Genomic DNA, 22980 nt, shown 5'->3' on the forward strand with positions numbered 1-22980 from the left:
AGTTGTCATTAAAAAATATATTACAGTTAATTATCTAATATCCAATTACTATTCAAATATGGATATGGATATAGAGTGAGAAATTACATGTTCGATTATATTTGATTGGATGCATGTTTATTAGTTTTCTTTATCGACCATATACAAGGGGGTGATAGGTTGGATTGAATTATTTGCTCAAATCAAATGCACTTTGACACTAACACAATCAGAAAAATAACGAGACCATTCAACCCTAGCATGTATATAACTTTTGTTTCTTTTCTAAATTAACATAAATACGACACAATGTGTGCAACATAACGCAAAAACAACTCAATTTAGTATACTTTTATTCACCAAATTTAAAATATATATAACTAAACAAAATCATACAAATCTATTTACAATTATATAAGCAATAATAATAGATTGATTTTCGAATAATTAATTGTTGAGTTAGAAATGGCATTAAAAAAAAATTCGTCAACCTGATTTTTTTTTTGGTAAAATGTCAACTTGATTACAATATGAGGTTTTCACTTTTCAGTAATAGTTGGGTTCAATCAGAGTCCGACAAGCTACAAACCCGAATCCGTAAGTTGATTTTGGAACTGTCGGGTGTGTCAGATCGACGGGTCGGGTCAGATTTGCCAAAAGGGTAGCCTTAGGACGCCGCGTGGCGTCGGAACTCTGAAATCATTTTCGCGGCGTAAACTCCAATGCGCTCCACTTCTTTGAGCCTTCACAGTATAGTAGTAGTGCTCGCCGGAGTCACTTTGCGCTGCGAAGCTTCATCGAGCCTTCAACAATCAAAGAATGGCCACAATGGCGAGATCGGGCGTACTCAGTCCTCTTTGCGCTCGTCTCGACGAATCTCATTTTATCAATTCGATGCTGTTTCGTCCTGAACTGAAAGGTAAAGTTTCTCAAGTTTCATTGCTCAGCGTGAGGACGAAGAACGCGAGAAATCCCTCTACTATTCTTCCGGTAATAAGAGCTCACAGCTCCCCAGGTAATTTTCGATGTTATGGTTTTCATTTCGTTTGTGAAATTTGATCTAGGAATCTGTAGTCCGAATGCTAATCTGATGGGTCGCTTGTAGATTTTATGCCGGAGGCGAAATTTTACAAAATTGAAGCAATCCTGAGGTGTGATGATACTTTCCTGTCCTGTTTACAATTTTTTCGTGTCTGGTGAAACATTTTCATGTACACTTACTGGTTTTGTTTTCCTTCTTTCCTGCTGATGATTTTGGAACAACCCAGGCCGTGGCGCATTCCTCAAGTTTCTTCGGTAAGATCGGAGGCTTCTTGCTTATTTGCTAATGGAATTATGTGTGTGGGTTTCTATTATTCATGGCTATTCTGTTTGAGTAGGAAATATCTGAAAGACATGCGACCAGAACTTACGACAAAATTATCCAACCGAAATATCACTTAAGGGTCAAAAGAATCCATTTTTATTTTCAATCTTTCTATATTTCCAGAATATGCACAATTCCAGTTCAAATTACGGAAACTTTCCGAAGTTTTGTAGCTAACTTGACCACAATTACCCAATTGACTGATTTTGGTAATGAAAAGGCAGGGGAGAAATTATAACAGGAGAAAAAAGGTTCCAGAATTCAGCTGCAACCAAAAAAGTCTGTAAATTGAGTCCCAGGCTAATTGGTTCAAGATATTGTGTTCATCTCTCTTGGAGTGGCACCACCAATGATTGGAAGATTTGTGTTACTATGATGGAGTGAGGGAGGGGAGGATTTTTCACCAGTATAGATTTAGTGTATTAGTTTTCTAAATGAATGTTTTGTGCTGTTGGATGTGACAAGGTCTGGTGATATCATTTCGTGGTCACAACCTTGCAATGTGGCAAAGAGTGGGAGCCATCTGATGGAGGAACCCACACCCATCTCACATGCCAAGTTTCAGCTCAAAAGAAGTAATGAAAATGACCCAAGAAGACTTTGAAGTAAACAGAATTTAAAAAATTGCACTGGTTTCTATCACAATGAAATTGCATTCCTGTAATTTTGGGAAATTCTAAGTTTAACCATTTGCTATGCTTGTTTTTCGGCTGAAATCTAGCCTGTGAGACAGGTGAGGTCATATAGTGCATGGACCAAGCCCTCTTATATGGTATATCCATATTTTGCCAAGTGGCAAGGGAGCTTGAATTGGTGATGATGGAGAAACATCGCCAATCTTTGTTATATTTAGTTTTATCCATGAAGGTTTGGTAATTGATCTGGAAAAATTGGGATTCTTATGAATTAATCCAGATAACTGTCCGATTGTGTCCTTCCCATTACAGAAAGGTCAGTGAGGGAGGAATACTTACACAAAAGTATTTTTCCCTAATTAGGCATGGTATTATTATTTGGAGCAAAGATCAAGATGTCCACTAAATTTACCTTGAAAGTTCCACTTGTAAGTCGCAACTCTTGATCTAATTTTTCAGCTAATTGACAAGTAAACTTCATAGAGAAATCCATGAAGAATGCACCATCCTTTGTAATCTAAGATTTTTAATGCTTACAAGTATTTGAAAGTTTCATTTAACTTGTTGAATTTAAAATTTTCACAAATAATAAATAGATTAGTTGAATGAATTCATAACATTATCATTTCAAAATATCTGCTTTCACTTCCAAGATTGCTGACTTTTTGTGTTGATTTTTTCTAGGGTCCATTTGGTTAGGAATTAAGTGTGATAAAATTTTGATTGGTAAAGTGAACTGAAAGTGCAAAAAGGAAAAAAGAGAAATTTCTTCACAGGTTGTTTGACTGTTTGTTGGAAGTAAGTTAGACGAAGAAAATAATAATAAGGGTTGTCGATCTTTCACTTTTGGAAATTTTCACTCACTTAAATCCTAAGAATAAGGAGATTAAAATATTAATCATTTTACTCTTATCTAGTTTGTACTTGAAATTAGTAACACCATAAAAAATCAAAGAAGTTGGCCAAAATGGTCACGGGGTTTGAGTCAGGAAACAGCCTCTTCGCGAAGCGAGGGTAAGGCTGCGTACATTATGACCCTCCCTAGACCCTGCAATGGCGGGAGCCTCATGCATTGGGTACCCTTTCATCAGAGAAGTTGCCCGTCACTACTATGTATCTCTGGTAACTGACTGATGAAGGAAAAGGGAAGAACACTTGTTGCTGAATATTATAGATAATGAGGTGGGATGGCTATCTGATTTCTTATATATTTAAAAAAACATGCTTAACTTTTTGCAAAAATTGTAGGCTCTGTTGAAGATGGGTATACGTGGTGTTACAGTTTCTGATGTTCGGGGGTTCGGTGCTCAGGGTGGGTCAACAGAAAGGCATGCTGGTGAGTACTCATACTCATTTATTGTAATTGAGAGGCCAGATATGAAAATATCTCATTTTGTTGGGTGCCCCAGTTAGAAACAAGGTTTTAAAATTTGGAATCGGTCTCAACCGATACTGATACGGATCGGATCAGTATCAGTATCGGTTGGGATTGCACGGATTTACCCATTTTTTTTATTTTAACAAAAAAATTGGTGTTTTGGACCATTTTACCCTTTTACCTTACAAGTGGATCGGTATCAGTGATCAGTCTCGGCTGATACTGATTCTGATCCGATTTTTAATACCATTTTAGGAATGATTTTCTAATGAGTTCATTCCCACTGTTATTGTTGAATCTCTCTTTGATTGATCAAAATGTGATTCCAGATCCTCATTACTAATGGAATTGAAACAATCTCTGGATCGATCAGAAGATCCTTTCAATTGGCTAGAATCGTTCCCTTGAACGAAAATAGATCTTGTTTCTTTCACCAAATTCAATAACTTCACTTTTGTCAATGAATAGAACTGGACTGAACTGCTTCTCGGTTTTGTGGATCCATTTCTTTTATTGAACTTTCAAGCTCTTGCCTTTATTTTTATTTATTTATTTATTTTTATATTTAGTCATCCAAAAGTACAGAAACAGCTGTAGTTTATGCTCTTAAAGTACATGGGATAATATCGAGGCTTACGAGAAACTGTTCAAGGGCTTATACAAAATGTGTTCAGAATTTTTATGAGTTTAAAAAAAATGCCTTGATATTTTTGCACTATCACTGTAAATGGCATCGAACTAACACATTGGTTTGCTGGCTGGACACCAAAGGAGATTATAAATTAATTTTATTCTAGTTTGACAATTGTATGATTTTCTCCCATCTCTGGGCATTGTTTTAGTGTGGCAATCAAGGAATATTGCCAAAGCTATGTGAAAATGAAGAAGTACAAAGTCCATTCTCATTACTGGGTTTTAAGCAGTTAATATTTCCTCGTCAATGCTATTTTTAAAAAAAAAATTGTAGGATAAGAAGTAAGTGGAAGGGTTGTAAAAGTATGAAGAAAGTATTAGATATCTATGCAAATTAGTATTTATTATTCTTTAGTTATTTGATGTGATACTTTTATGGTTTTAGATGAGTCATCAGTAAAGATATAAAGATATATAGACAACACACGAACAGTAATTAGCAGGAGGCTCGTGCAATGGGACATTGGCATATAATATATAAGAACCTTTCATATGGCAGCTTAGGTGATGGCATGGTTTCCTCTAGTTTGCATATCATTTCCCTCATCTGGTTGGACTGAGTCCAATTTTCCTCTGATATTGCAAAAGCAAGCCCTCTTTTCTGGGCATGCTTTGTCATCAGGAATTTGAAGCCTCATGATCTGGTGTTGCGAGGTGAAGAGAAGAAGACTAATATCTGGTGGGTTATGAGACAAGGGTGCAGAACAAGTGGCTAATCCAGATGGACATAACTTTATGGATGGTTTAAAATTTTCCATGTCATCCAAAGGATGCAGACACATCCCACCTTGAAAACCTTTTTCCCACTTAAACTGCTTATTATTTTCTTTAAAACAAAAAATGTATTTGGAAATCTCGCTGTTATTGCTCATTCTACCTCCTTCCCGAGGGGGAAAAGCTGTATTTTCATCCTTTGGCTTGACAATTGGTTATTCTTGCTTTGTTTCATATTGGTTTAAGTTCCTATATTATCGTGCTTTTATCTAATTCTCATCTATAATCCTGTAGGTTCTGAGTTTTCTGAAGACAAGTTTGTGAGTAAAGTGAAAATGGAAATTGTGGTTAGCAAGGAGCAGGTATGATGGCATCATGTAGCATTTTTCAGTCTTTATTATGGCTAGAAAATAGTTTTAATTCTCTACTTGTATGTTGCAACTGGGAAGTCTTATGGCTTTCTTGCTATTAATTATTCTCTCATCTGAAATTATGTTGCGCCTTCATGTGATTCCATCTTAGGTTGAAGAAGTAATTGATAGGATAATTGAGGAGGCGAGAACTGGAGAGATTGGGGATGGCAAGATATTTTGTAAGAACTTACACTTATATTTTGTGAATAACTATGTTTAAGTAATAGATAATGGAATTCCCAGTTGTAGACGGTCTCAATCCTGACACCCAGTTTATAGGTTGACATTACTTTGCATCTTGTCTGAAGCTTTCACCTTACCCTTTTCTTTCCCCCTTTTCTCTCATTCTTATTTTTCTTCTAAAGGCCATTTTGAAATAAACTTTCTTGGAGATATCATAGGGTTTATTAGCTATTGCATTTTTCTTGGGATCTTCTATATGATTTATTGAGGTATTTGAATTTTAACTATCAGACAATTTCCTTCCTCTATTTTCTTGTGATAGATTTACAAAGTGATGTTAGTTCTTTAGGAGACCTTAGTGTGATAAGTTTAACAAGAGACCCTTGTAAGAAGAATAAAAGGTGGGGTGGGGGGTGGGGAGAGTAAGCTTTACAAGGCTTTGATGTGCTATCTTTTTTTTTTTTGAACAAAGAGAAATGGCAACACATATTGTAAGGAGATAAGAGTTTAAAAGTCGTGGCCTACTTTAGCCAAATCTGAAAACCATACCCAAGGGCATGTTTGGGTGGGGGCTTCCAGAAGCCACCTTCTGAAGGGAGGCAAGAGCGGATGTAAGAAGAGGTGTCATTTTGGAATATTTACCATCTTTTGCGCTAGAAGCCTAAACTAATGTAGGATCCTCAATACAATCAATAATTCCAGGTTCAAGGAACAAATTAGAAAATAAAAGAGAGAATTAGAGAAAGGGGATAAGGAAAGGGGATAGGGTAGTGGTCTCTCTCAGACTTGGGCCTCTCACCCACAGCCTCTCGTTGTATTTAGACTCTCTCAATCACAGCCTCTCTCAGGACAGTGGGGATGCACAAAGCAAACTTTCTTACATCATTAATCAACTTGTCCAAATTAAAATAGGCTGGCCTTTAAATAAGTACAGCAATTCCTTCAAAATAGAAGGTTACAATGAAACTAATTGAAAAAAGGAAAGTAACTAAAAAGGAACAATTGCAAAAGGAAAGTAACATGGAAAAGGAAACTAATCCTAACTAGAACTTTCCTAAAGCTGAAACTAGCTACTTGTTTGCTAAGTAAACACAAAAAAGGAAACAAAATCCAGCAAAGTCTTCACTCTTCTATAACCTCCCAAATCAATCTTGCTTGTCCAAGGCTAGAAGAATCTTCAATTGCTTGCTGTCCAAGACTGAACAGCTGTCCATATCTCCAAAGTATCATCTCCAGATTTCCAGAATGGGACCCACTTCACTGTCACATGAACAGTGAAAAAATTTTGAATTTGATACTGTCATCTTCTTCTTCATGCTTTGATTTACATCATGGACTCTTTTGGGGGTGGGGGTGGGGGACGTGCTTCTGGGTTTGTTGTGGTTTGGGCAGTAAAGATTCCATACTGACTCATCAGTTGGATCAACCTTTTGCACTTCGGGAAGCTCAGCTTCTGGAATCCAAGAAGCAAAAGCTGAGAAGCTTACCCAAATACTCCCCAAGTAAAACTAATCCAATGTCTATGAGCTGGTCTATTATGAGATTTTATTTTTGAACATACATAAATACAACTTCATAAAATTTAACCAAGTCATTGACATCCCCATCTCCCATGCCCTAATAATCCTGTACAAAGCTCGTAATTCTGCCTTGCAACTTGAACCTGACCATGAGATATGCCTATCTGCAGTCCTATGGAAAGCTATCAATAATACATACCCCAACTCCATTTGCAGCCTTGTTATCTTTAAAGGCAGTGTCAACATTTTCACTATTTTGTAATCCTCCACAGGTATAATTTGCCTTTTCCTATTATTTTGACTATCATTTAGAGGTAGTGCTGCAGATTCCATAGCACCGATCTCTTTCTGAGACCCTTTCAATTAATAACAAATAATTCTCCTTGGCCCCCGAAATGAATCTATATCTTATTCATTCAGATCTGATAAACTGTTACTGATACAAATGCCAACCAACCTAAGCTCAATCAAATGTTACAACTACAAATCTTGATCTTGTGGCATTTCTAGCAGACCAGTTCAAAACAAACCAAACAGCCTTGATATATCACAGAAAAAATAACTCGTTGTCTATATATAGTTTCTATTGCAGATTCACAAAGGTCTCACTTTAATTTCACACTCTAGCTGACAAATATGCAAACAACGAGACAAAGTGTCTCCTACCAAGAATTCCCTACTGCTGCAGCTTCTTCTTCAGAGATGGAATTCAAATGGATGTGGATTTGGCCCATTGAAGATAAGCTACAGGAACAGTAAGTTTACATTAACTGGCCCAAGCAAAGTTGGGAGTGGTGTGCACAAATTAATGTTTAAATGGATTGAATGAATCAAAGAAGTAATTCAGAGGGGGACTCCTTCCATGTTGCAGTCTTAGGACACCACAAATCAGCCATTGTGATCCCATCATCATTTATGTGGTTAATCTAGCATTAACTAGATGTTTTCTATTATGTAAAGATGGAATGCAAGAATCAAAACAAATGTTTGTGGAATAATAAACAAATCATTCCCTAAAACCCACCCATCAAGAAATTTAATTAGAATATGAAAGTGTGCCAACATAGGGACACCCATTCTTCCTGCTGCCTTGAAATAGTGAAGAACTAGGAAAGTATGTAGCTTTTAAAACCCTAGTCCACTAAGAACATGGTTGTTAAGAAGTTTCCAAGTTAATTTTGAAAGTTGAGCTGTGGTTATTCATTCTATTTTCCTAAAGGCCATTTGTTGTTCTTGATGGATTTTGTTCAAGATGCATCAGGTGTGAACTGTGTGATACAGATTAAATACCTTTTATTTATTTATTTTTAAATAGATAGGCGTTGTTGCTTTCACAAAGAACCTTTCCTGCTGATATGGTAGTCTTGAAGGCTGTGCAGATGTCTGAACCCCTACTTTCTGTGCATCATGTGCATCCACATTGAAATCAATCTTCTGGCTCCAAACTTGCTCAGGTTTGGTTGGGCAAGGCTGTACTAGCTGAAATGATTCGAGTTGATCAGCCAAAAAACATTCCATTATACATGTATATAAACAATTATTAATAGAAACATTTCTCTTCTTTTGGTTCATATAAGATGAACCATCTGTTGTTGGGACCCATGAATATACTTTTTGAGTGAATAATGATGGCTGGATGTATAGACGAATAGGTTTTGTAAAGCAGGAAACTAGTTATTCATCTTACAGTTATCATAATCTCTCAATGTAAATAATTAATGAATCCATTCTTCAATCAATTTTTTAATGATATTTCATTATTTGTGCAGTAATGCCCGTGTCAGATATAATTAGAGTTCGCACAGGTATGTTTTCTACTGTGTTTACTTATTTTGGTAAACTTCTATGTTTATTGGAAACTGTCGATTTAGTGGTTATCGTTATGCCTTCCATTCTGGCAGAATTCATGGTATGTGTCCAAATAAAATTGTACTTAACAGAAGTATGAGTTGAAAAATTCAGGTCAGCGTGGAGAGGAGGCAGAGAGGATGACTGGTGGGCGTTCTGATATGATCTCTACTAATCACAAGTAATTGAGATGTGACTTCAGATTTGTGAGACCAACATCTAACCTATTCCTAAATTTCAACTACAAATTATATCTTTAATTCTTGAAGTGGAATTGCATTCCATGTCCTATCTTTGAAGCTTAACAAACTTAAAATTAAAATCCTTCTATTCTCTTCCCAATTTCTGGCAAAAGTTTCTTTTGTATGTGTAGACTGTGTTTCGACTTGAGCTTTGATTTCCTTTGCGCCCCACCTTGAAAGGCTACCTGCACTGCTCAAATATCCGCATATGGAAGCTCAGTTAGGGCTTAAATTTTGTGGACAGATAGAACCTAGGTCTACTGTTGACATCCAATTTTAACCAAAACGGAGTTTGCCAAATGGCAAAATAGAGTTTTGAAAAATCTGGACTATGGAAGAGTACATGGAGGGTGTATGATTGAACTAGGCATGAAATCTGATATGTGGCTAGCACAGACAATGTCCTCTGTGTCCAACAATTTCAATGGCCATACCGTGTGGCACAATGACAGTGAGCAGTGCAATATCCCCTTCCTGAGCAGGTGGTGCAAAGTTCCTTTTGCCTTTCGAATTTAAGTGAATGGTAGTCATTTTGCATGTTTTCTGAGCCCGGCTAAAGAAGTGTTGGTGTATTAAGCAAGCTCTCAAACCCTTTTGTGTAGATCTATGTAGTTGATTCCGTTTGGTTGGTATAATATTGAGTTGAATTGTTTGCCATAAAGACAATGATTGCCATCAGATCTGGAATTAATGTTATGTGGGAAGGCAATCCTAAGTACTATTACCTCTCGATTAAGTTCAACTGCAAGGTAGTGGAAGTTGGAGCGCAATTCCTCTCTTTTTGGATGTAATTTTGTGTTTATATTGACTTTTGGCTCGAACTATGAAGGATGTGGTTCTTATGCGTCAATTAGCTTTTATTATGACAAATATTTTTTTTTTGGTTAACCAAGGTGTGTCATGGTCTCCACTTAAATCGTAGATGCACAGATGGGGAATCAAACTTAGGACTGTGCGTCTATCCATATAATTTCCAATTCGCCCTAACCATCTGAGTAACCCACTGATAGGTTATTATGACAAACAAACTTACTTGAACATTATCCATTTGGAAAAACAGCAAGGCATATGTCATTAAGTGGATCAAGTTGGTGCCTTGGCAATTTGGCATGTTGGATTTTCAAGGCTTTATTTACTTGGTCAAAACTTCATTTAGATTGTAGTAATCAAAACATAACAACTAACCGAATGAATCTTATCCAGCCGTGGGATCACTCTCTGGTCCTGATCTCTATGGAGAGGAATCATATCTAAGGGTTTTGAGGAAAACTTATTCACAGATTTTCAACTCTATCCAATCTATATTATGACAAATATCGGTGCAAAACTAGAGAAAGTTCCCAATTCTGCCGGATTAGATTAAAACCTTTTTCCACTCCATTTTTATGAAGGAGCAAAACCGGATTAATGATAGAATTAATCTTGGAATCTATCCATAGAATATATATATATATATATACACCAGAACATGTTATTCTTTATGATCGTAGAAGAAAGAGGCTCCTCCAAGGATTGCAAAAATATGATATTTGAGAACACAATCATAAACATTTGGATTGATTGCTAAGATTTGATAGACTGGATGGAACAGAGTATGAGAAACTGATCATGTAAGATTTTCACAATCCTTTTGCACATTAAATCTATAATTATGTTGTTCTCTAAGGTCTGTATTTTGAAACAGGATAGGCATCGTATTTTGGTGGCCCATGACTCAGCATTACGGGATAGGGTAGAGAAAATCGTGTCAAAATCCTATAAAGTGAGGTGGTGAGGTGCAGTGAGCATCCAATAACTAGGGTGCATGGTCAGGCCCTCCCAACTGTTGGATGTTTATTGCATCTCACCGCTAACTTCAAACAATTGGAACTTGAGAAAATCAGTGATGTTGTTACATGGGTTCTAAGAGATCAAGGGTAAATTTGTATAAAGAAAAGATTAAAAAAAAAAAAAAAAAAAAAAAAAAGTAGGGGGATTGATATAAACCTAGTCTTGATCATAGTTAGTAAGTTCGGGAATGTCGATAATATGGGAACAGATACGTACGGCAATTAAATGGACCATACGGTAATAATACATTTCAAAAAATTCGGTGCAACAAAACATGTACGGTAATTATACAGTACGTGTTTAATACATTTGCTCTGTCAAAATCCTGGAGTAAATCGGGACTAAAAATGATTGTTTGAAACTAAATTCTAATCTACCATGCTTTTATGGACACTAAAATCCAATCTGATTTTCCAATTTGAAATCATTTTCCATTCCTTTGAATGTTCACATTTAATATTAATTAAATTTAACCTCTAAAAAAGGTATGGTAGAAAGAACTAGGAGGAGAATCAAACCTCATCTCGTCTCATAACTTTAATATGTTCTCTTCTTCTTGATACGAAAATAAGGTTCAAGAAGATGGAGAATAAGTGTTTACAATTATTCATCCCAGAGATGCGATTGGATTTTCTTGAAACTTCCATCAGGGTACAATCTAAGACTAGTCATTGATCAATTTTAAGGCTCAAGAACCTCCTCCCTTCAACTCCTTTGATTTCTCAGATGCAGTATTGCAAGAACAAAGGGAGGAGAACACCTGTGTCATTTCCCCTCTTTTTAATTCTTCACATTGTCCAACTGCAACTATGTTTGTAAATAATTGTTGGCCCAATTCAAATGGCGATTGTATGCTACATTTCCTAAAAAGGTTTTCATTTCAACCCCTTTTGGAGAATCCCGCCCTTGGCCATCTTTGTCCATGTGAGTCACATCTTTTGAATCTTTCTTGCTTCTCGTTAAAAATTATTTGCAAATGCAATCACTCTCGATTGGATTTTCAACAATCGATGGGAAGAGAAATGGAGAAGAGAATGAGAGCAGGGGGTATTGATGTCTTACCTATCGCCCTCGGTCGCTGGCCGCTGAAAACAGAGATGGAGAAGGGGTCATTGGGGCAAGGGTTCCTCCTTTTTTTTGTTTACTTAAATGAGGGAAGAAGGGCTATAGTTTTGATCGATTAGGATTCCTGATAGAAGACATGGGTCGGGAATCGGGATTTGGCCCATTTGGGTTAATCTCATTTTTTTTTTTAACCTAAAAGTTTTATTGAGTATGTAACGTATCATACGAGTATTATTCGTGTATAATACGATTATCTTTAAAATCCACGTATTAAATGGTTTTTTTGGATTGATACGTCAAATTACAAACTTTTGAATTAAACGTTTGGATGTGCATATAATACGCGTATTTTACTAACTATGGTCTTGATTGCTTTTACTGCCACGTTTTTAATCCCTCCTAGTTCCTCATCATGGTTTGAGGAATCAGCCAAACTATATTGGTATTGGCCTTGATCGATCTTGAACCTTAGCTGATATCGTATCAGTGGATCAATACAAACAAGGTGTAAAATGGTTAAAGAAGTCATCTTAAACATGAAACTAGCTAGGGGCATTTTCTGTCAGATCTGAGTGATTGGGATTGGAATCAGATTGATATCGGCCTTGATCAATCTTATTCCCGAGACCAAGTTCTCAAACCATGCTCCTCGCCTGTTGATACTCTACTAGTACATTACATTATTAGAAATCAGAATTGATAGCTAGCAGTACAAATCTGATTCTCGATATTTAAATCCTTGGTTATAAGCGACAATTTACATTCCTTTCTTTTAGTTTTCTACTACCACAGAAAAAAATTTGTGAATTACCACATTATCTTGGAAGAATTATATTTTCTTTCACCCAAGGAAATGTAACCTCTATTCTTTCTTTCCACTGTCATGTGACCATGTGATTTATTTTTCACTCCCCATTATACATGTTGAAAATAATTTTTATATATATATTTTTTTTGGTAACTTAAAATATCATTATGTCCATGGTGAAGTGAAATTCGGTCCAGCCAATAGAACAGAAGTATAGGATGCGTGGGAGGAAAATAATCCTCTGTTTTTCTCATCCCTGTTTTTCCATGTTTTGCTACCTACAGAAAGTGACATGTGGATAACTTTAAGACCAACGCATCGGATGTAATAATCCTTACCCAATCTTGACCGTTGGTCTCCTTATTGTCCACGTGTCACGTTCTGCAAATAACAAAACAAGGAAAAATATGAATGAGAAAAACAGAGGATTTTGATCCTGCATGGAAACGCACTGTCATTAACTTCTGACTGTGAGGGCGCGCAGATGAGAGAGAGAGAGAGAGAGAGAGAGAGAGAGAGAGAGAGAGAATGGGATACTGGAGGAGCCGAAGAGATCAGAGGGAGAGAGATTTTGTAGAAACGAGTGATGAGTGGTGGCGAGGCTTGTCCGCATGCAGAAGCCCAGGTGGCACCTGAAATCTGACGGTTTCACACTTTTTGTTAAGGATGCCACTACAGCTACACTTTTTGAAAGATTGTTTTACTGGCACGTCACCCCCTCCCTCCCTTCCTCGTTTCTCTGCTCTCTGTCTTTTTGCTTTAACAGCTATGGATAGCACCAGCATCGCCTATATATATCATCATCTTCTCTTGTACTTCATCTTCCGAAGCCCCTTTCTGTTACAGAGAGAACCGCAACGAAGTGAAGAGGAAGAAGATGGTGAGAGAGTTATTACCTTGTTTGGCCATGATCTTGGTTCAGTTTGGCTTTGCTGGAATGAACCTTATATCGAAGCTCGCCTTGGACTCAGGCATGAACCCTTTTGTCCTCGTTGCCTATCGACAAATCTTCGCCGCCCTTACTATGTCCCCATTCGCTTATTTCCGGGAGAGGTATACGTACTTGAAAGTGTTCGACAATATTCCTCTTCCAGTCTTCTTGTTATCAACCTTCTCTCTCTCTCTCTCTCTCTCTCTCTCTCTCTCTCTCATCTCTCCATGTTTATTCCATAGGAGAACCAGACCAAGGGTCACCTTACGAATTCTTTGTCAGATATTCCTAAGCTCCATTTTTGGGTGAGTCTCATTTCCTGCTATTGTTTTTAACTCTGAGCACCTACCAGACTGATCAACCATAGACTCCATTGAAATGAATTGAAGTATATGCTTTCTGGGTATACAGGGCGGCCATGAACCAGTTCCTCTTTTTACTTGGGCTCAAATATTCCACACCAACAATAGCTTCTGCATTGGGAAATTTACTACCAGCAATCACCTTCATCATAGCTGTTCCTTTTGGGTATCCCAGTTCTTCTGTTCTTTTTAGTTGCTTAATTAATATTTTAGAGTCTTCTTAATTAATTTATTCGTTGAGTTGGTGTGATGCGTTTTTCTTTTATTGAATGTTATGGCTTTGAAGATTGGAGAGAGTGGGGATCAAGAGGAGATCAGGGCAAGCTAAGGTGTTGGGAACAATATTATGTGTTGGTGGTGCCATGTTAATGTCACTTTACAAAGGCAGGTTGATTAATACTATGGAATCCAGCATCCACTGGAGATATGCTGAGACGATGCAGCAGAGAGATTCTAGCAGTGAATCCAACTTATTTCTGGGGCCCTTGCTTCTGGTTGGAAGTTGCATCTCTTGGGCACTATGGTTTATAATCCAAGTAAGGATAATTAGTTTCTGTTACCTTATTAATTTCCTTTACCAATTCGCTGTTAACTGATGGACAATCTATTGTATTATATTCCCACTCAACCAAACCCCTCCCCCCTCACGGGGTTCGCTGCAAACTCTTTCCAACCCAAGCCAACTGTTAGAATAAACACCAATGAATACGAAGAAAACAAACATAGATTCACATAAAATATATAGATTTAACGAGGTTCACACATTGATGTGGTGTGCTATATCCTTAAGCGTAGAAGAAAATGATTCACTATGTTGGAAGAAAAATTACAATGGAGATCTCTCAAGAACACCTAAATCACAAAAAAAAAAACTCACCCAAAAACGCTTACACGAAAAACCTCAAAATTTCATAAAATGCTTGCTCAACAAGACTATCCATCGGTTCACAATCGGTTGGGTCCTCAACCCCTCTGTTACCATCACAGATCTCAAGGGATGAAAAAATCACATTCAAATCACCACCAAAATATATTAAAACGGGTCAATCTTCGAAAACAAGTCAAACGTAACACCAACCCAATCCAAAAGATCAACCCCTTAATGTGTTACTGCAAACTCTTTCCAGCACTCCCCCTCACGTGGAGCTAGAATAAGCTTACAGGTGGAAAGTATGACTATTCCCAATCTATTCTTTAAAAGAGAGAGAGAGAGAGATTCCATGATTTCTCCCCTAATCCTTCTTGGTTCTCTTGTTCTTGTGGGTGATAATTTTTAGGCTAAAATGACCGAGACATTCGCAGCTCCTTACTCAAGCACGGCCTTACTATGTTTCATGGCTAGCATTCAGTGTGGAGTGATAGGAATATGTGTGGAGCACAATATCTCTGGATGGTCTTTAAAGTCACACATTAGACTCATTACAGCTTTATACGGTGTAAGCTTCATAAACCGAAATTAAGACCCTTGTTTTCTTTTTCTCCCATCAATTCCAAAATTGCCAATCCTTAAAGACTATCTTGATCTTCAGGGAGCTGTGGGATCACTATCGATTTGCATCATGACATGGTGTATAGAGAAGAGAGGTCCTCTCTATGTTGCCATGTTCAACCCATTAGTGCTAGTCATTGTGGCTGTAATGGGTTGGGCAATACTCAGTGAAAAATTATATGTGGGAAGGTATTTACTCTGTCTCTGTTTCTTCTTATAATTCCTCATTATTTTTGTTGCATTCATTCTTGATATTTGGCTAAATTGTAAATTGAGTGTTTATTAAGTAGGGGTGCAATAGGGCCGGGATGTGGGGGGGTTTATTTTTTCCCTACACAACCTTGGTTCCACTTAACTCAACACAAGCCCAGCCCAAAGATCACCCCGAGGTTGGGTTGGGATATTTTAGCTCAGGCTCATTTCTATCAGGTTTTGCCTAGCCTATCGAGCTCATCCCAATCCAACCCTGATTGACTCTGTCACTTGAGGTAGGCTTATAGATTGGCTCTAATTTTTTTAATTTGTAACTTTACTTTTTTGCATTTTTAGTATTACACATTTTTTTTTTCTGAAAAAAGATAAATCATGTCATTCGTGACATGTATGTTCGAAAAATGTGTAAAAATAATGACAACTTTTAACAATGACTTAATGATAAATAATTTTTTAATTATTATTAAAAAAAACCTTTTTTTTTTTTTTTTTTACTATTGACTTAAAGAACTTTTTGGGAATAATAGATGTGTCATTTAAATTGTCTTACTACATAAAATTATATCATTTATATATTTATAAGGAAGAACACTACCTGGTCGCGTGGCCCAGCACCAGCATGAGGGGGGTAGTTCGGGAGTGTGTAGGGGCATTAGGGTTGGGTATTTGTATTTCACAGGGCCCCCAATGTTTAAGCACAAGGGTCACACGACTAGGTAGCGTTCTTTTCCCATATTTATACATACAAGATTGAGCTGAGTTGGACTAGACTAAGACCGAGGCCTCTGTCCAGAACTGACCAGGCCCAACCCTGGGCCTGAAAATCTTAGACCTAATCTACGGGCTAAGCTGGTCAAAACTTGCACCCCTAATTATATTTAGTGTATTGATATCTGTAAAAGATCAATAGACATTTCAATTCACAATTTTGTATTTTCAGTGCTTTGGGGTCTGCTTTGATCGTAGTTGGTCTCTACGCTGTTCTATGGGGCAAGGAGAAAGAGATGGATCAGAAAGCATAGACAATGGTTTTAGCTCAGGAGAGCAGCATGATGAGAAAGGAGATGAGGAATTATCCGTGTATTGAAATGGCAATCTTCAAAATGCAGCTTAAATGGAAGATAGATCAGATGACACTCCATTGATTTGCTACTGAGATTAATGTAGAAGAAGAAATGATGACTATAAATAAAGAGTACAAACAGAGTTTCCCAGCTTTGAATTACTACCTTTTCTTCATCTCAAGAAAAGGAATTTAAAGTAATAAATCAAAAGTACTTATTTATTTCTTTGTTTGTCTATATATATATTTTAACGTTTATGGGGTTTTGAGGATTTAGATCTTCTTCAATTCTTGATCGTGCAATTCTCTTCGTATGTACAAGTATCACGTGCATAGCATGATTTCAAGTATCGGCATTAGTCAATATCAATATCTGACTGATTTGAATCGATTATTTGTATTATTTCAAAGGTAAAATATTAAAAGCAGATCACTATATCTAAATTAATGGCATAATTTTGCAAAAAAAAAAAGAAATAAGGAACACAAGAATTGCCTAATTAAGAATTGAAGAAGATTAGGATCCAGGTTTTCAGTAAAAATGTCACCGTTAATAATCCTATACCGTATATGACTCATTCAAGGACTATTATGGACCCATAATCAACGAACCAAATAGAAACACGGAGACGGTTGCTTTGAGACGGTGGGGACGAAGGACAGGGACTTGCCCTAAAAGTACGGGTCCGTTGTGTTTTGTCGGTGTTGTCACTACCCCCTCTCAAGTCTGACCTTCGACTCCATCACTCCATCGCAGCATCGGGATTTAAATTCCGAGTCTCTCTCTCTCTCTCTGTGAAGCTGGATGCCTGGAACATTCTCAACTCTTCTGCCTCAACCAAGTTAAATTCTTTTCTAACAAGGCGGAGGAAGCTGAGAACCATCTCTGAGCTTCGCGGAGCAGAGGAGTTCTGCTAAAATAGAGGTTGTTGTGTCTTCGTTGTTGGCATTTGGTCTTCGGAGAATGAACTGGCGGGAAGCGGATGGCTGTGGAAGCTGAGGCTGATGCAACCACGGGGTTAGCTCTGTCGGAGACCGACATCAATTGGGACAGGTTTTTTTCTCATTTCCTGCGATTTTTACCTCTCTCTTGTAGTATTTAGTCTTTATTTCTGGCGAAGTTCCTTCTGCAACTGCACTATCAGGTTTTAAATTTTAGCCGTGTAGCTTTGACTTGAATTGGTCACTTTATCTCTATCTATTTCTTGTTTTCTTTTTGGCTTGGAGTAGAAATTGTAATAAATGGTTTAGCCTTTTCTTTATCTTTTGTTTTGAACTTTGAATTGGATTTCTATCGCCTGCAGTATGTCGTCGTTACTCGTGATTGATTTCCCCCTTTGGGTTTTAATGGATTTCAACTTGCTGGAGGGGTGTCTCCAGGAGAAAGCCTCCAGGCACAGTCACTGGGGCTACCACCCCTGTAAGTGCGATGCGCTCGCCTGCTATTAAGGCCTAATCCTATTGCATTTCATATTTACATCAATCAAGGATAGGTTTTCTTCTCACGGTTGAGGCTTAAAATGGTTGTCTATTTTCGCTTTTCCGCTGATATGTCCAAACTAAAAATGCCTTTCTCAATTAATAAACACTAATCCCTTTATTATGTCTGAAACATTAAAAAAACTCTTGCTTTAAGAGTAATTTGTTGGGAAGGAATGTGCAACGACGAGGAAGAAACCAAGCAAATAATCACACACAACACTAGGTAATGTGATTCGATGCAAACGCATACATCCACCCGAGAAACCTGAAACTTTTCACTGAGCCAGAAAAATACTCTGAACCACTCTCCACCTCACAATGTGATCTCAATATTAAATCCATTCCAAAGATGTTGAAAGCTTATTTGAAACATCACCTGAATTTTCCCCTAAAATGACAAAACAACAATTCCTATCTTAGAAAGAAACACACAGAAGCAAATGGTAATAAAATGCTATTACTCAGTGAAAAAGGTGAGCGACATGAAAATGGTTTAACTACTCATTGAAAGAAGGGGTGAGAGGTAGAAAAGGAAACCACAAAAACAGATGGAAATAATGCGGCTCGAAATTGCAACCTTGTACATGTAATGGACACAAAACCTGACCCAAAACATATCCAAGCCCCCAATTATGTGGACCACAGCAAAATACAAGACATAAAACCCAACTTTTATTCTAGTTCATAATAATGAGTTTTGGGAGCCCCTAATCTTCTGCTACATCACTGCCTTTCTTTATGAGTATTATCAGCTCCCAATTTCGAAAGATTTCAAAGCAGCATTTGACATAAACTGAGGTTGAAAAGTCATTTCTTTTTCATATGTGTAAAGAGGTCAATTGTAGTTGAAGCATTTTATTGCCTTCTGTTTTGGTGGTTTCTTGTACTTCCTCTCGCTTCTCTCTTTCTATGAGTAGTTAACATTTTAATGTCGCTTACCTTTTTCACTAAGTAAAATTATTTTATTCCCTTTTGCTTCTGTGTCTTCCTTCCTAAGATAGGAACTGTTGTTTTGCCATTTCAGAGGAAAATTCAGGTGATGTTTCAAATAAGCTTTGAACATCTCTGGAATGGATTTAATATTGTTAATAATGTTGTAAGCAGCCTGCATCACCATCCATATTGAAACTTGTAACCTACAGAGGGTTTAGTAGGTGGACGGTGGACCCCATCCTTGAGCTAAGTGTACTACATTGTCATAAAACAAAGCCACCCAGTTAATCAAATTGGTTAAGCAGTAACCTACTGATCAAAATGGATTAACATAACCTGGCCCATTTTTTTCTGCTTGGACGAGTTCTAATAGACCAAGCTGTATCATTTCATTAACTTTTTCTTTAAAGGATGCTACTAAGTCATATAGGGGTTCATGTCAAGCTGTGAACACATCCATTTGGGCAACATTATCAAGTGATTGAATAGTATTGGAGAATGATTGCTACAATTTATAATTTGTTAATAGGATTTCTTTAAATTTGCTGACTTTTGTTTTGTTTCTTTAGTAGCCTAGTAGACTCCCTTCTTTTTGTTTGATTCAAAACTTGACCAGATTGTCTTCTCCTCCATTTATTTATACTTCAAATTCTGTCTTTGTGATATGTAAAGATAAGCATTACTCAAACTAACTCTTTCTATCCTTCTATTCCTTCCCCTTTGTGAATGGGCTTCAACTAAAGGTTGGATAAGTCAAGGTTCCATGTCATTGGAGCTATCCTCTTTACTGCTCAATCAGCCTTACTACATCCTATTGGAGTTGTAAAAACTAGAATGCAAATAGCTGGATCCGGACTGGCACATATCCGCGGAGTTTCAGTATTCAGGCATATAATGAAAAATGATGGTATCCCTGGTATTTTCCGAGGTTTTGGTACTTCTGCTGTTGGATCACTGCCTGGTCGGGTTTTGGCTTTAACTTCACTTGAAGTATCGAAAGATATGATGCTGAAATATACTGAAGGTTTAGACATTCCCGAAGCAACACGTGTTGGTATTGCAAACGGAGTGGCAGGCATGCTTTCAAATCTAATCTCCTGTGGGTACTATGTGCCTTTAGATGTGGTAAGGGTTTTTCTTCTTCTTCTTTTTTTCCCCCCAGTTTGGTTCTGTATATCATGTTATAAAACTGCAAGACACGAAAGATTGTCCTGAAGCATGGTAGAAAATATTTAAAAATGAATTGCCAGTAGCAAAGTCAATGTAATTTTATTTCTTCTATTCCCTCTGGAATCATGTACTATTCATCAGAAACTCCCACCATTTCATTTCATTTGAATTATATGTATTTGTCAGGTTTGCCAAAGACTAATGGTACAAGGCCTTCCAGGGACAACAGTTTGTACTGGACCATTTGATGTTATTCATAAAGTGATAAAGTCTGAGGGATTTCGTGGTCTGTATAGAGGTTTTGGATTAACAATTGTGACCCAATCTCCAGCCTCTGCACTTTGGTGGGGTGCCTATGGTGCTGCCCAGCATGTCATTTGGAGGTATATCTTATTGATTTACGCAAAATAGTTTTAATGATTTAATTATATGTATCTATAATTTTTGTTCTCATGATTTTAGGAGTTTGGGCTATTCAAACGATGCAGAGAAGAAACCATCTAGTATGGAGATGGTGACTGTCCAAGCTACTGCCGGAACTGTGGCTGGTGCTTGTTCCTCAGTTCTCACTACTCCAATAGACACCATAAAGACACGACTTCAAGTGAATCTCATCTCTCTCTTTTTTTTTTTTTTTCCAGTTCCTTTTAAATTTTGTCATATGGACTATAAGATTCATTGTGTGTCTAATTCTATATTCCACTTCTAAAACTAATCTGTTGTCTCTCTTGACTAGTGGTGGTGTTGGATTTTTATTTTCTTACTAAGTAATTTTCTACTAAAATCATAGGTCCTGGATAATTATGGTGTTGGTAGACCGTCGGTTATGAAGACGACAAAGGCACTCCTTCAAGAAGATGGGTGGAGAGGCTTCTATAGAGGGTTTGGACCCCGTTTTTTGAATATGTCACTCTATGGGACCTCAATGATCGTTACTTATGAACTAATAAGTATGTAGCAAACCCAATTTCTCCCACTTTAGGATAGTTAGATTTATGCTTTGGTTATCGTTGATCTGAACACAAGAGGAGGATACATGGCATGTACAGTTTTTATTGTGACCTGCCATTCGATGGCCCAACCTAGGAACATCTCCTGGGTCAAAAAAATGAATTTTCGTTTGCTTCATTGTTTCTGATGGTTCAGAACTCTGAGTGTTTTATGGAAGACTCAAGGATTGAGTGCTTGCAACAGTCCTCCTGGTGGCCCAAATGAATGGTGGGTTTATGTACTGTACATGTACCATTTGTCCTGATAATTTGCTGATAGTTCTTTTCTGGTATGTGCTACTTGGACTGCAGATAGTCTTAGGAAGACTATCTTATGATTTTGGACTGAGATAATCCTAAGAAGATTTCTTATGTTGATCAGCTTCTGCTGTACTGGATTTTAGAAGTCTCTTAAATATCAACTAACTACCCCCCCCCCAACCCCCAATATATATATATATATATATATATTGTTCTCTTCTTTAATTTTTTTTGTTCTCTTCTTTTCAGAGAGATTATCCGTAAAGCAGCTGTGACATTCTGACATGGCATAGGTTCCATCTTCCTAAAGTTAATGTAGCTCATGTTCCCAAGATATTACGAGGTCTGCCATGGAATTGCAAGAGATGGAGATTAGCAGGTTATCGTTTCTCCCATTTCTTCTTCACGCCAGAAATGACTGGCAATATATATTTTTCTGAAGGTGGTATTGCATCTTTCTATTAGTAGGGGGGAAAATGAAATTCCTAGAAGGGGCTTATATGTTGTGCAATGTTGGGTCACAAAGTGGCACCTCTAATATTTCTTGAGATGCCATTTTATTTTATTTTATTTTATTTTTTTCGGGTACTTTAGAAACAGTTCTTTTTCTTAATATTTTTTTGTGTTCAAGATGGTGGTGGCTGACTAGTTCCTAAGATGACAAAGTTACCTGTGCTGTTTGATTGGCATTATTTGAGCTGAAAATAGGAGGCGAAGTTTTTGTTTGATTATTTGATACAGTCAGAACGAGGTGCAATTTTTATTTCATTTTCTATGCAACTATTGAAGCTGTCCCTCATAAATCTTCGTTGTTGAGCCTTATCTGTTTCCAAGCCAGCAATAATGCTCAGGTAAAGTTTGAAGTCGGATCTTCTTTTCAATCAGAACCTCCCCTCTCCCTGTTGTCAGGGGTAAGAGTAATCGTTCGATCACTTTGAAAAGATGAAGGAAAGTTTTGTAATCATGATTATGTAATTTATCTACAACTTGTATCATGTTTGGTAAATTTTTCTTTTTTAAAGTAAAGTTATTCTATTTTTCAAATCCACGGAATTTGATTGTGAAACAAAATGAAAATTTAAAGCCAAATTTGGTATGTTTTGTAGTTAGTTACACCATCCCTGTGAGTTAAGGATTATTACAATTTTTATTTTTTATTTTTTATTTTGTAATTGATTTCATTTTATTACCCTCGCAACCAAATGGCGCCTACGTGGAGAAAATGGACAAATTGAATTCGGTGGAAAACAATTAATTACTTTTCAAGTAGGGAATGATTTAAAACAGCCAAGTGGATTGTGCTATTGAGGTTTGCTGTACGAGGGATGCTTGCCCTGTAGCATTGTAACAATATGCAGTGAGCCCCAATTTGTTGATTTGATGAGGTGCTATCATAATGTTCTGATGCCATGG

At 37.1% G+C, this 22980-nt stretch overlaps 3 protein-coding genes across 6 annotated transcripts; all 3 read left to right on the plus strand.

Annotated features, from left to right (window-relative positions):
• Positions 1-632: 632 nt before the first annotated feature.
• On the plus strand, positions 633-9071 carry LOC122091976 (nitrogen regulatory protein P-II homolog). Its single transcript, XM_042662246.1, has 8 exons — positions 633-994; positions 1085-1130; positions 1248-1275; positions 3229-3316; positions 5060-5127; positions 5288-5357; positions 8651-8686; positions 8844-9071. Exons 1-8 carry the CDS (start codon positions 799-801, stop codon positions 8912-8914), a joined length of 603 nt encoding a protein of 200 aa, XP_042518180.1. The 5' UTR covers positions 633-798; the 3' UTR covers positions 8915-9071.
• A 4405-nt stretch (positions 9072-13476) lies between these two features.
• LOC122090768 (WAT1-related protein At1g09380-like) lies at positions 13477-16954 on the plus strand. 2 transcript variants are annotated; one of them, XM_042660483.1, is made up of 7 exons: positions 13477-13727; positions 13848-13910; positions 14017-14133; positions 14254-14503; positions 15317-15403; positions 15497-15645; positions 16610-16954. In XM_042660483.1, exons 1-7 carry the CDS (start codon positions 13552-13554, stop codon positions 16689-16691), a joined length of 924 nt encoding a protein of 307 aa, XP_042516417.1. In that variant the 5' UTR covers positions 13477-13551; the 3' UTR covers positions 16692-16954. The 2 variants fall into 2 exon arrangements, with proteins under 2 accessions (XP_042516417.1, XP_042516415.1); XM_042660481.1 differs by having other exon boundaries at positions 13481-13727; positions 15245-15403.
• A 127-nt stretch (positions 16955-17081) lies between these two features.
• On the plus strand, positions 17082-22611 carry LOC122090769 (solute carrier family 25 member 44-like). Of its 3 annotated transcripts, XM_042660485.1 has the most exons (7): positions 17082-17786; positions 18037-18152; positions 19891-20272; positions 20504-20700; positions 20780-20921; positions 21108-21267; positions 21817-22611. In XM_042660485.1, the coding sequence occupies exons 3-7, from the start codon at positions 19982-19984 to the stop codon at positions 21840-21842; spliced, it is 816 nt and encodes a 271-aa protein (XP_042516419.1). In that variant the 5' UTR covers positions 17082-17786; positions 18037-18152; positions 19891-19981; the 3' UTR covers positions 21843-22611. The 3 variants fall into 3 exon arrangements, with proteins under 3 accessions (XP_042516419.1, XP_042516418.1, XP_042516420.1); XM_042660484.1 differs by lacking the exon at positions 18037-18152; XM_042660486.1 differs by lacking the exons at positions 18037-18152; positions 21108-21267.
• Positions 22612-22980: the final 369 nt, after the last annotated feature.

This window comes from Macadamia integrifolia, chromosome 10 (genome assembly GCF_013358625.1).
Source record: "Macadamia integrifolia cultivar HAES 741 chromosome 10, SCU_Mint_v3, whole genome shotgun sequence".
NCBI classification, from domain to species: domain Eukaryota; kingdom Viridiplantae; phylum Streptophyta; class Magnoliopsida; order Proteales; family Proteaceae; genus Macadamia; species Macadamia integrifolia.

Excerpts from the sequence above, each read along its gene's own strand:
- LOC122091976 (XM_042662246.1), top strand. The coding sequence starts at position 799 with ATGGCCACAATGGCGAGATCGGGCGTACTCAGTCCTCTTTGCGCTCGT. Across the intron at positions 995-1,084 it reads AAGAGCTCACAGCTCCCCAG|ATTTTATGCCGGAGGCGAAA; the intron begins GTAATTTTCGAT and ends GGTCGCTTGTAG. Across the intron at positions 5,128-5,287 it reads TTGTGGTTAGCAAGGAGCAG|GTTGAAGAAGTAATTGATAG; the intron begins GTATGATGGCAT and ends ATTCCATCTTAG.
- LOC122090768 (XM_042660481.1), top strand. The coding sequence starts at position 13,552 with ATGGTGAGAGAGTTATTACCTTGTTTGGCCATGATCTTGGTTCAGTTT. Across the intron at positions 14,504-15,244 it reads CACTATGGTTTATAATCCAA|GCTAAAATGACCGAGACATT; the intron begins GTAAGGATAATT and ends GATAATTTTTAG. Across the intron at positions 15,404-15,496 it reads TCATTACAGCTTTATACGGT|GGAGCTGTGGGATCACTATC; the intron begins GTAAGCTTCATA and ends CTTGATCTTCAG.
- LOC122090769 (XM_042660484.1), top strand. The coding sequence starts at position 17,716 with ATGGCTGTGGAAGCTGAGGCTGATGCAACCACGGGGTTAGCTCTGTCG. Across the intron at positions 17,787-19,890 it reads ACCGACATCAATTGGGACAG|GTTGGATAAGTCAAGGTTCC; the intron begins GTTTTTTTCTCA and ends CTTCAACTAAAG. Across the intron at positions 20,273-20,503 it reads ACTATGTGCCTTTAGATGTG|GTTTGCCAAAGACTAATGGT; the intron begins GTAAGGGTTTTT and ends TGTATTTGTCAG.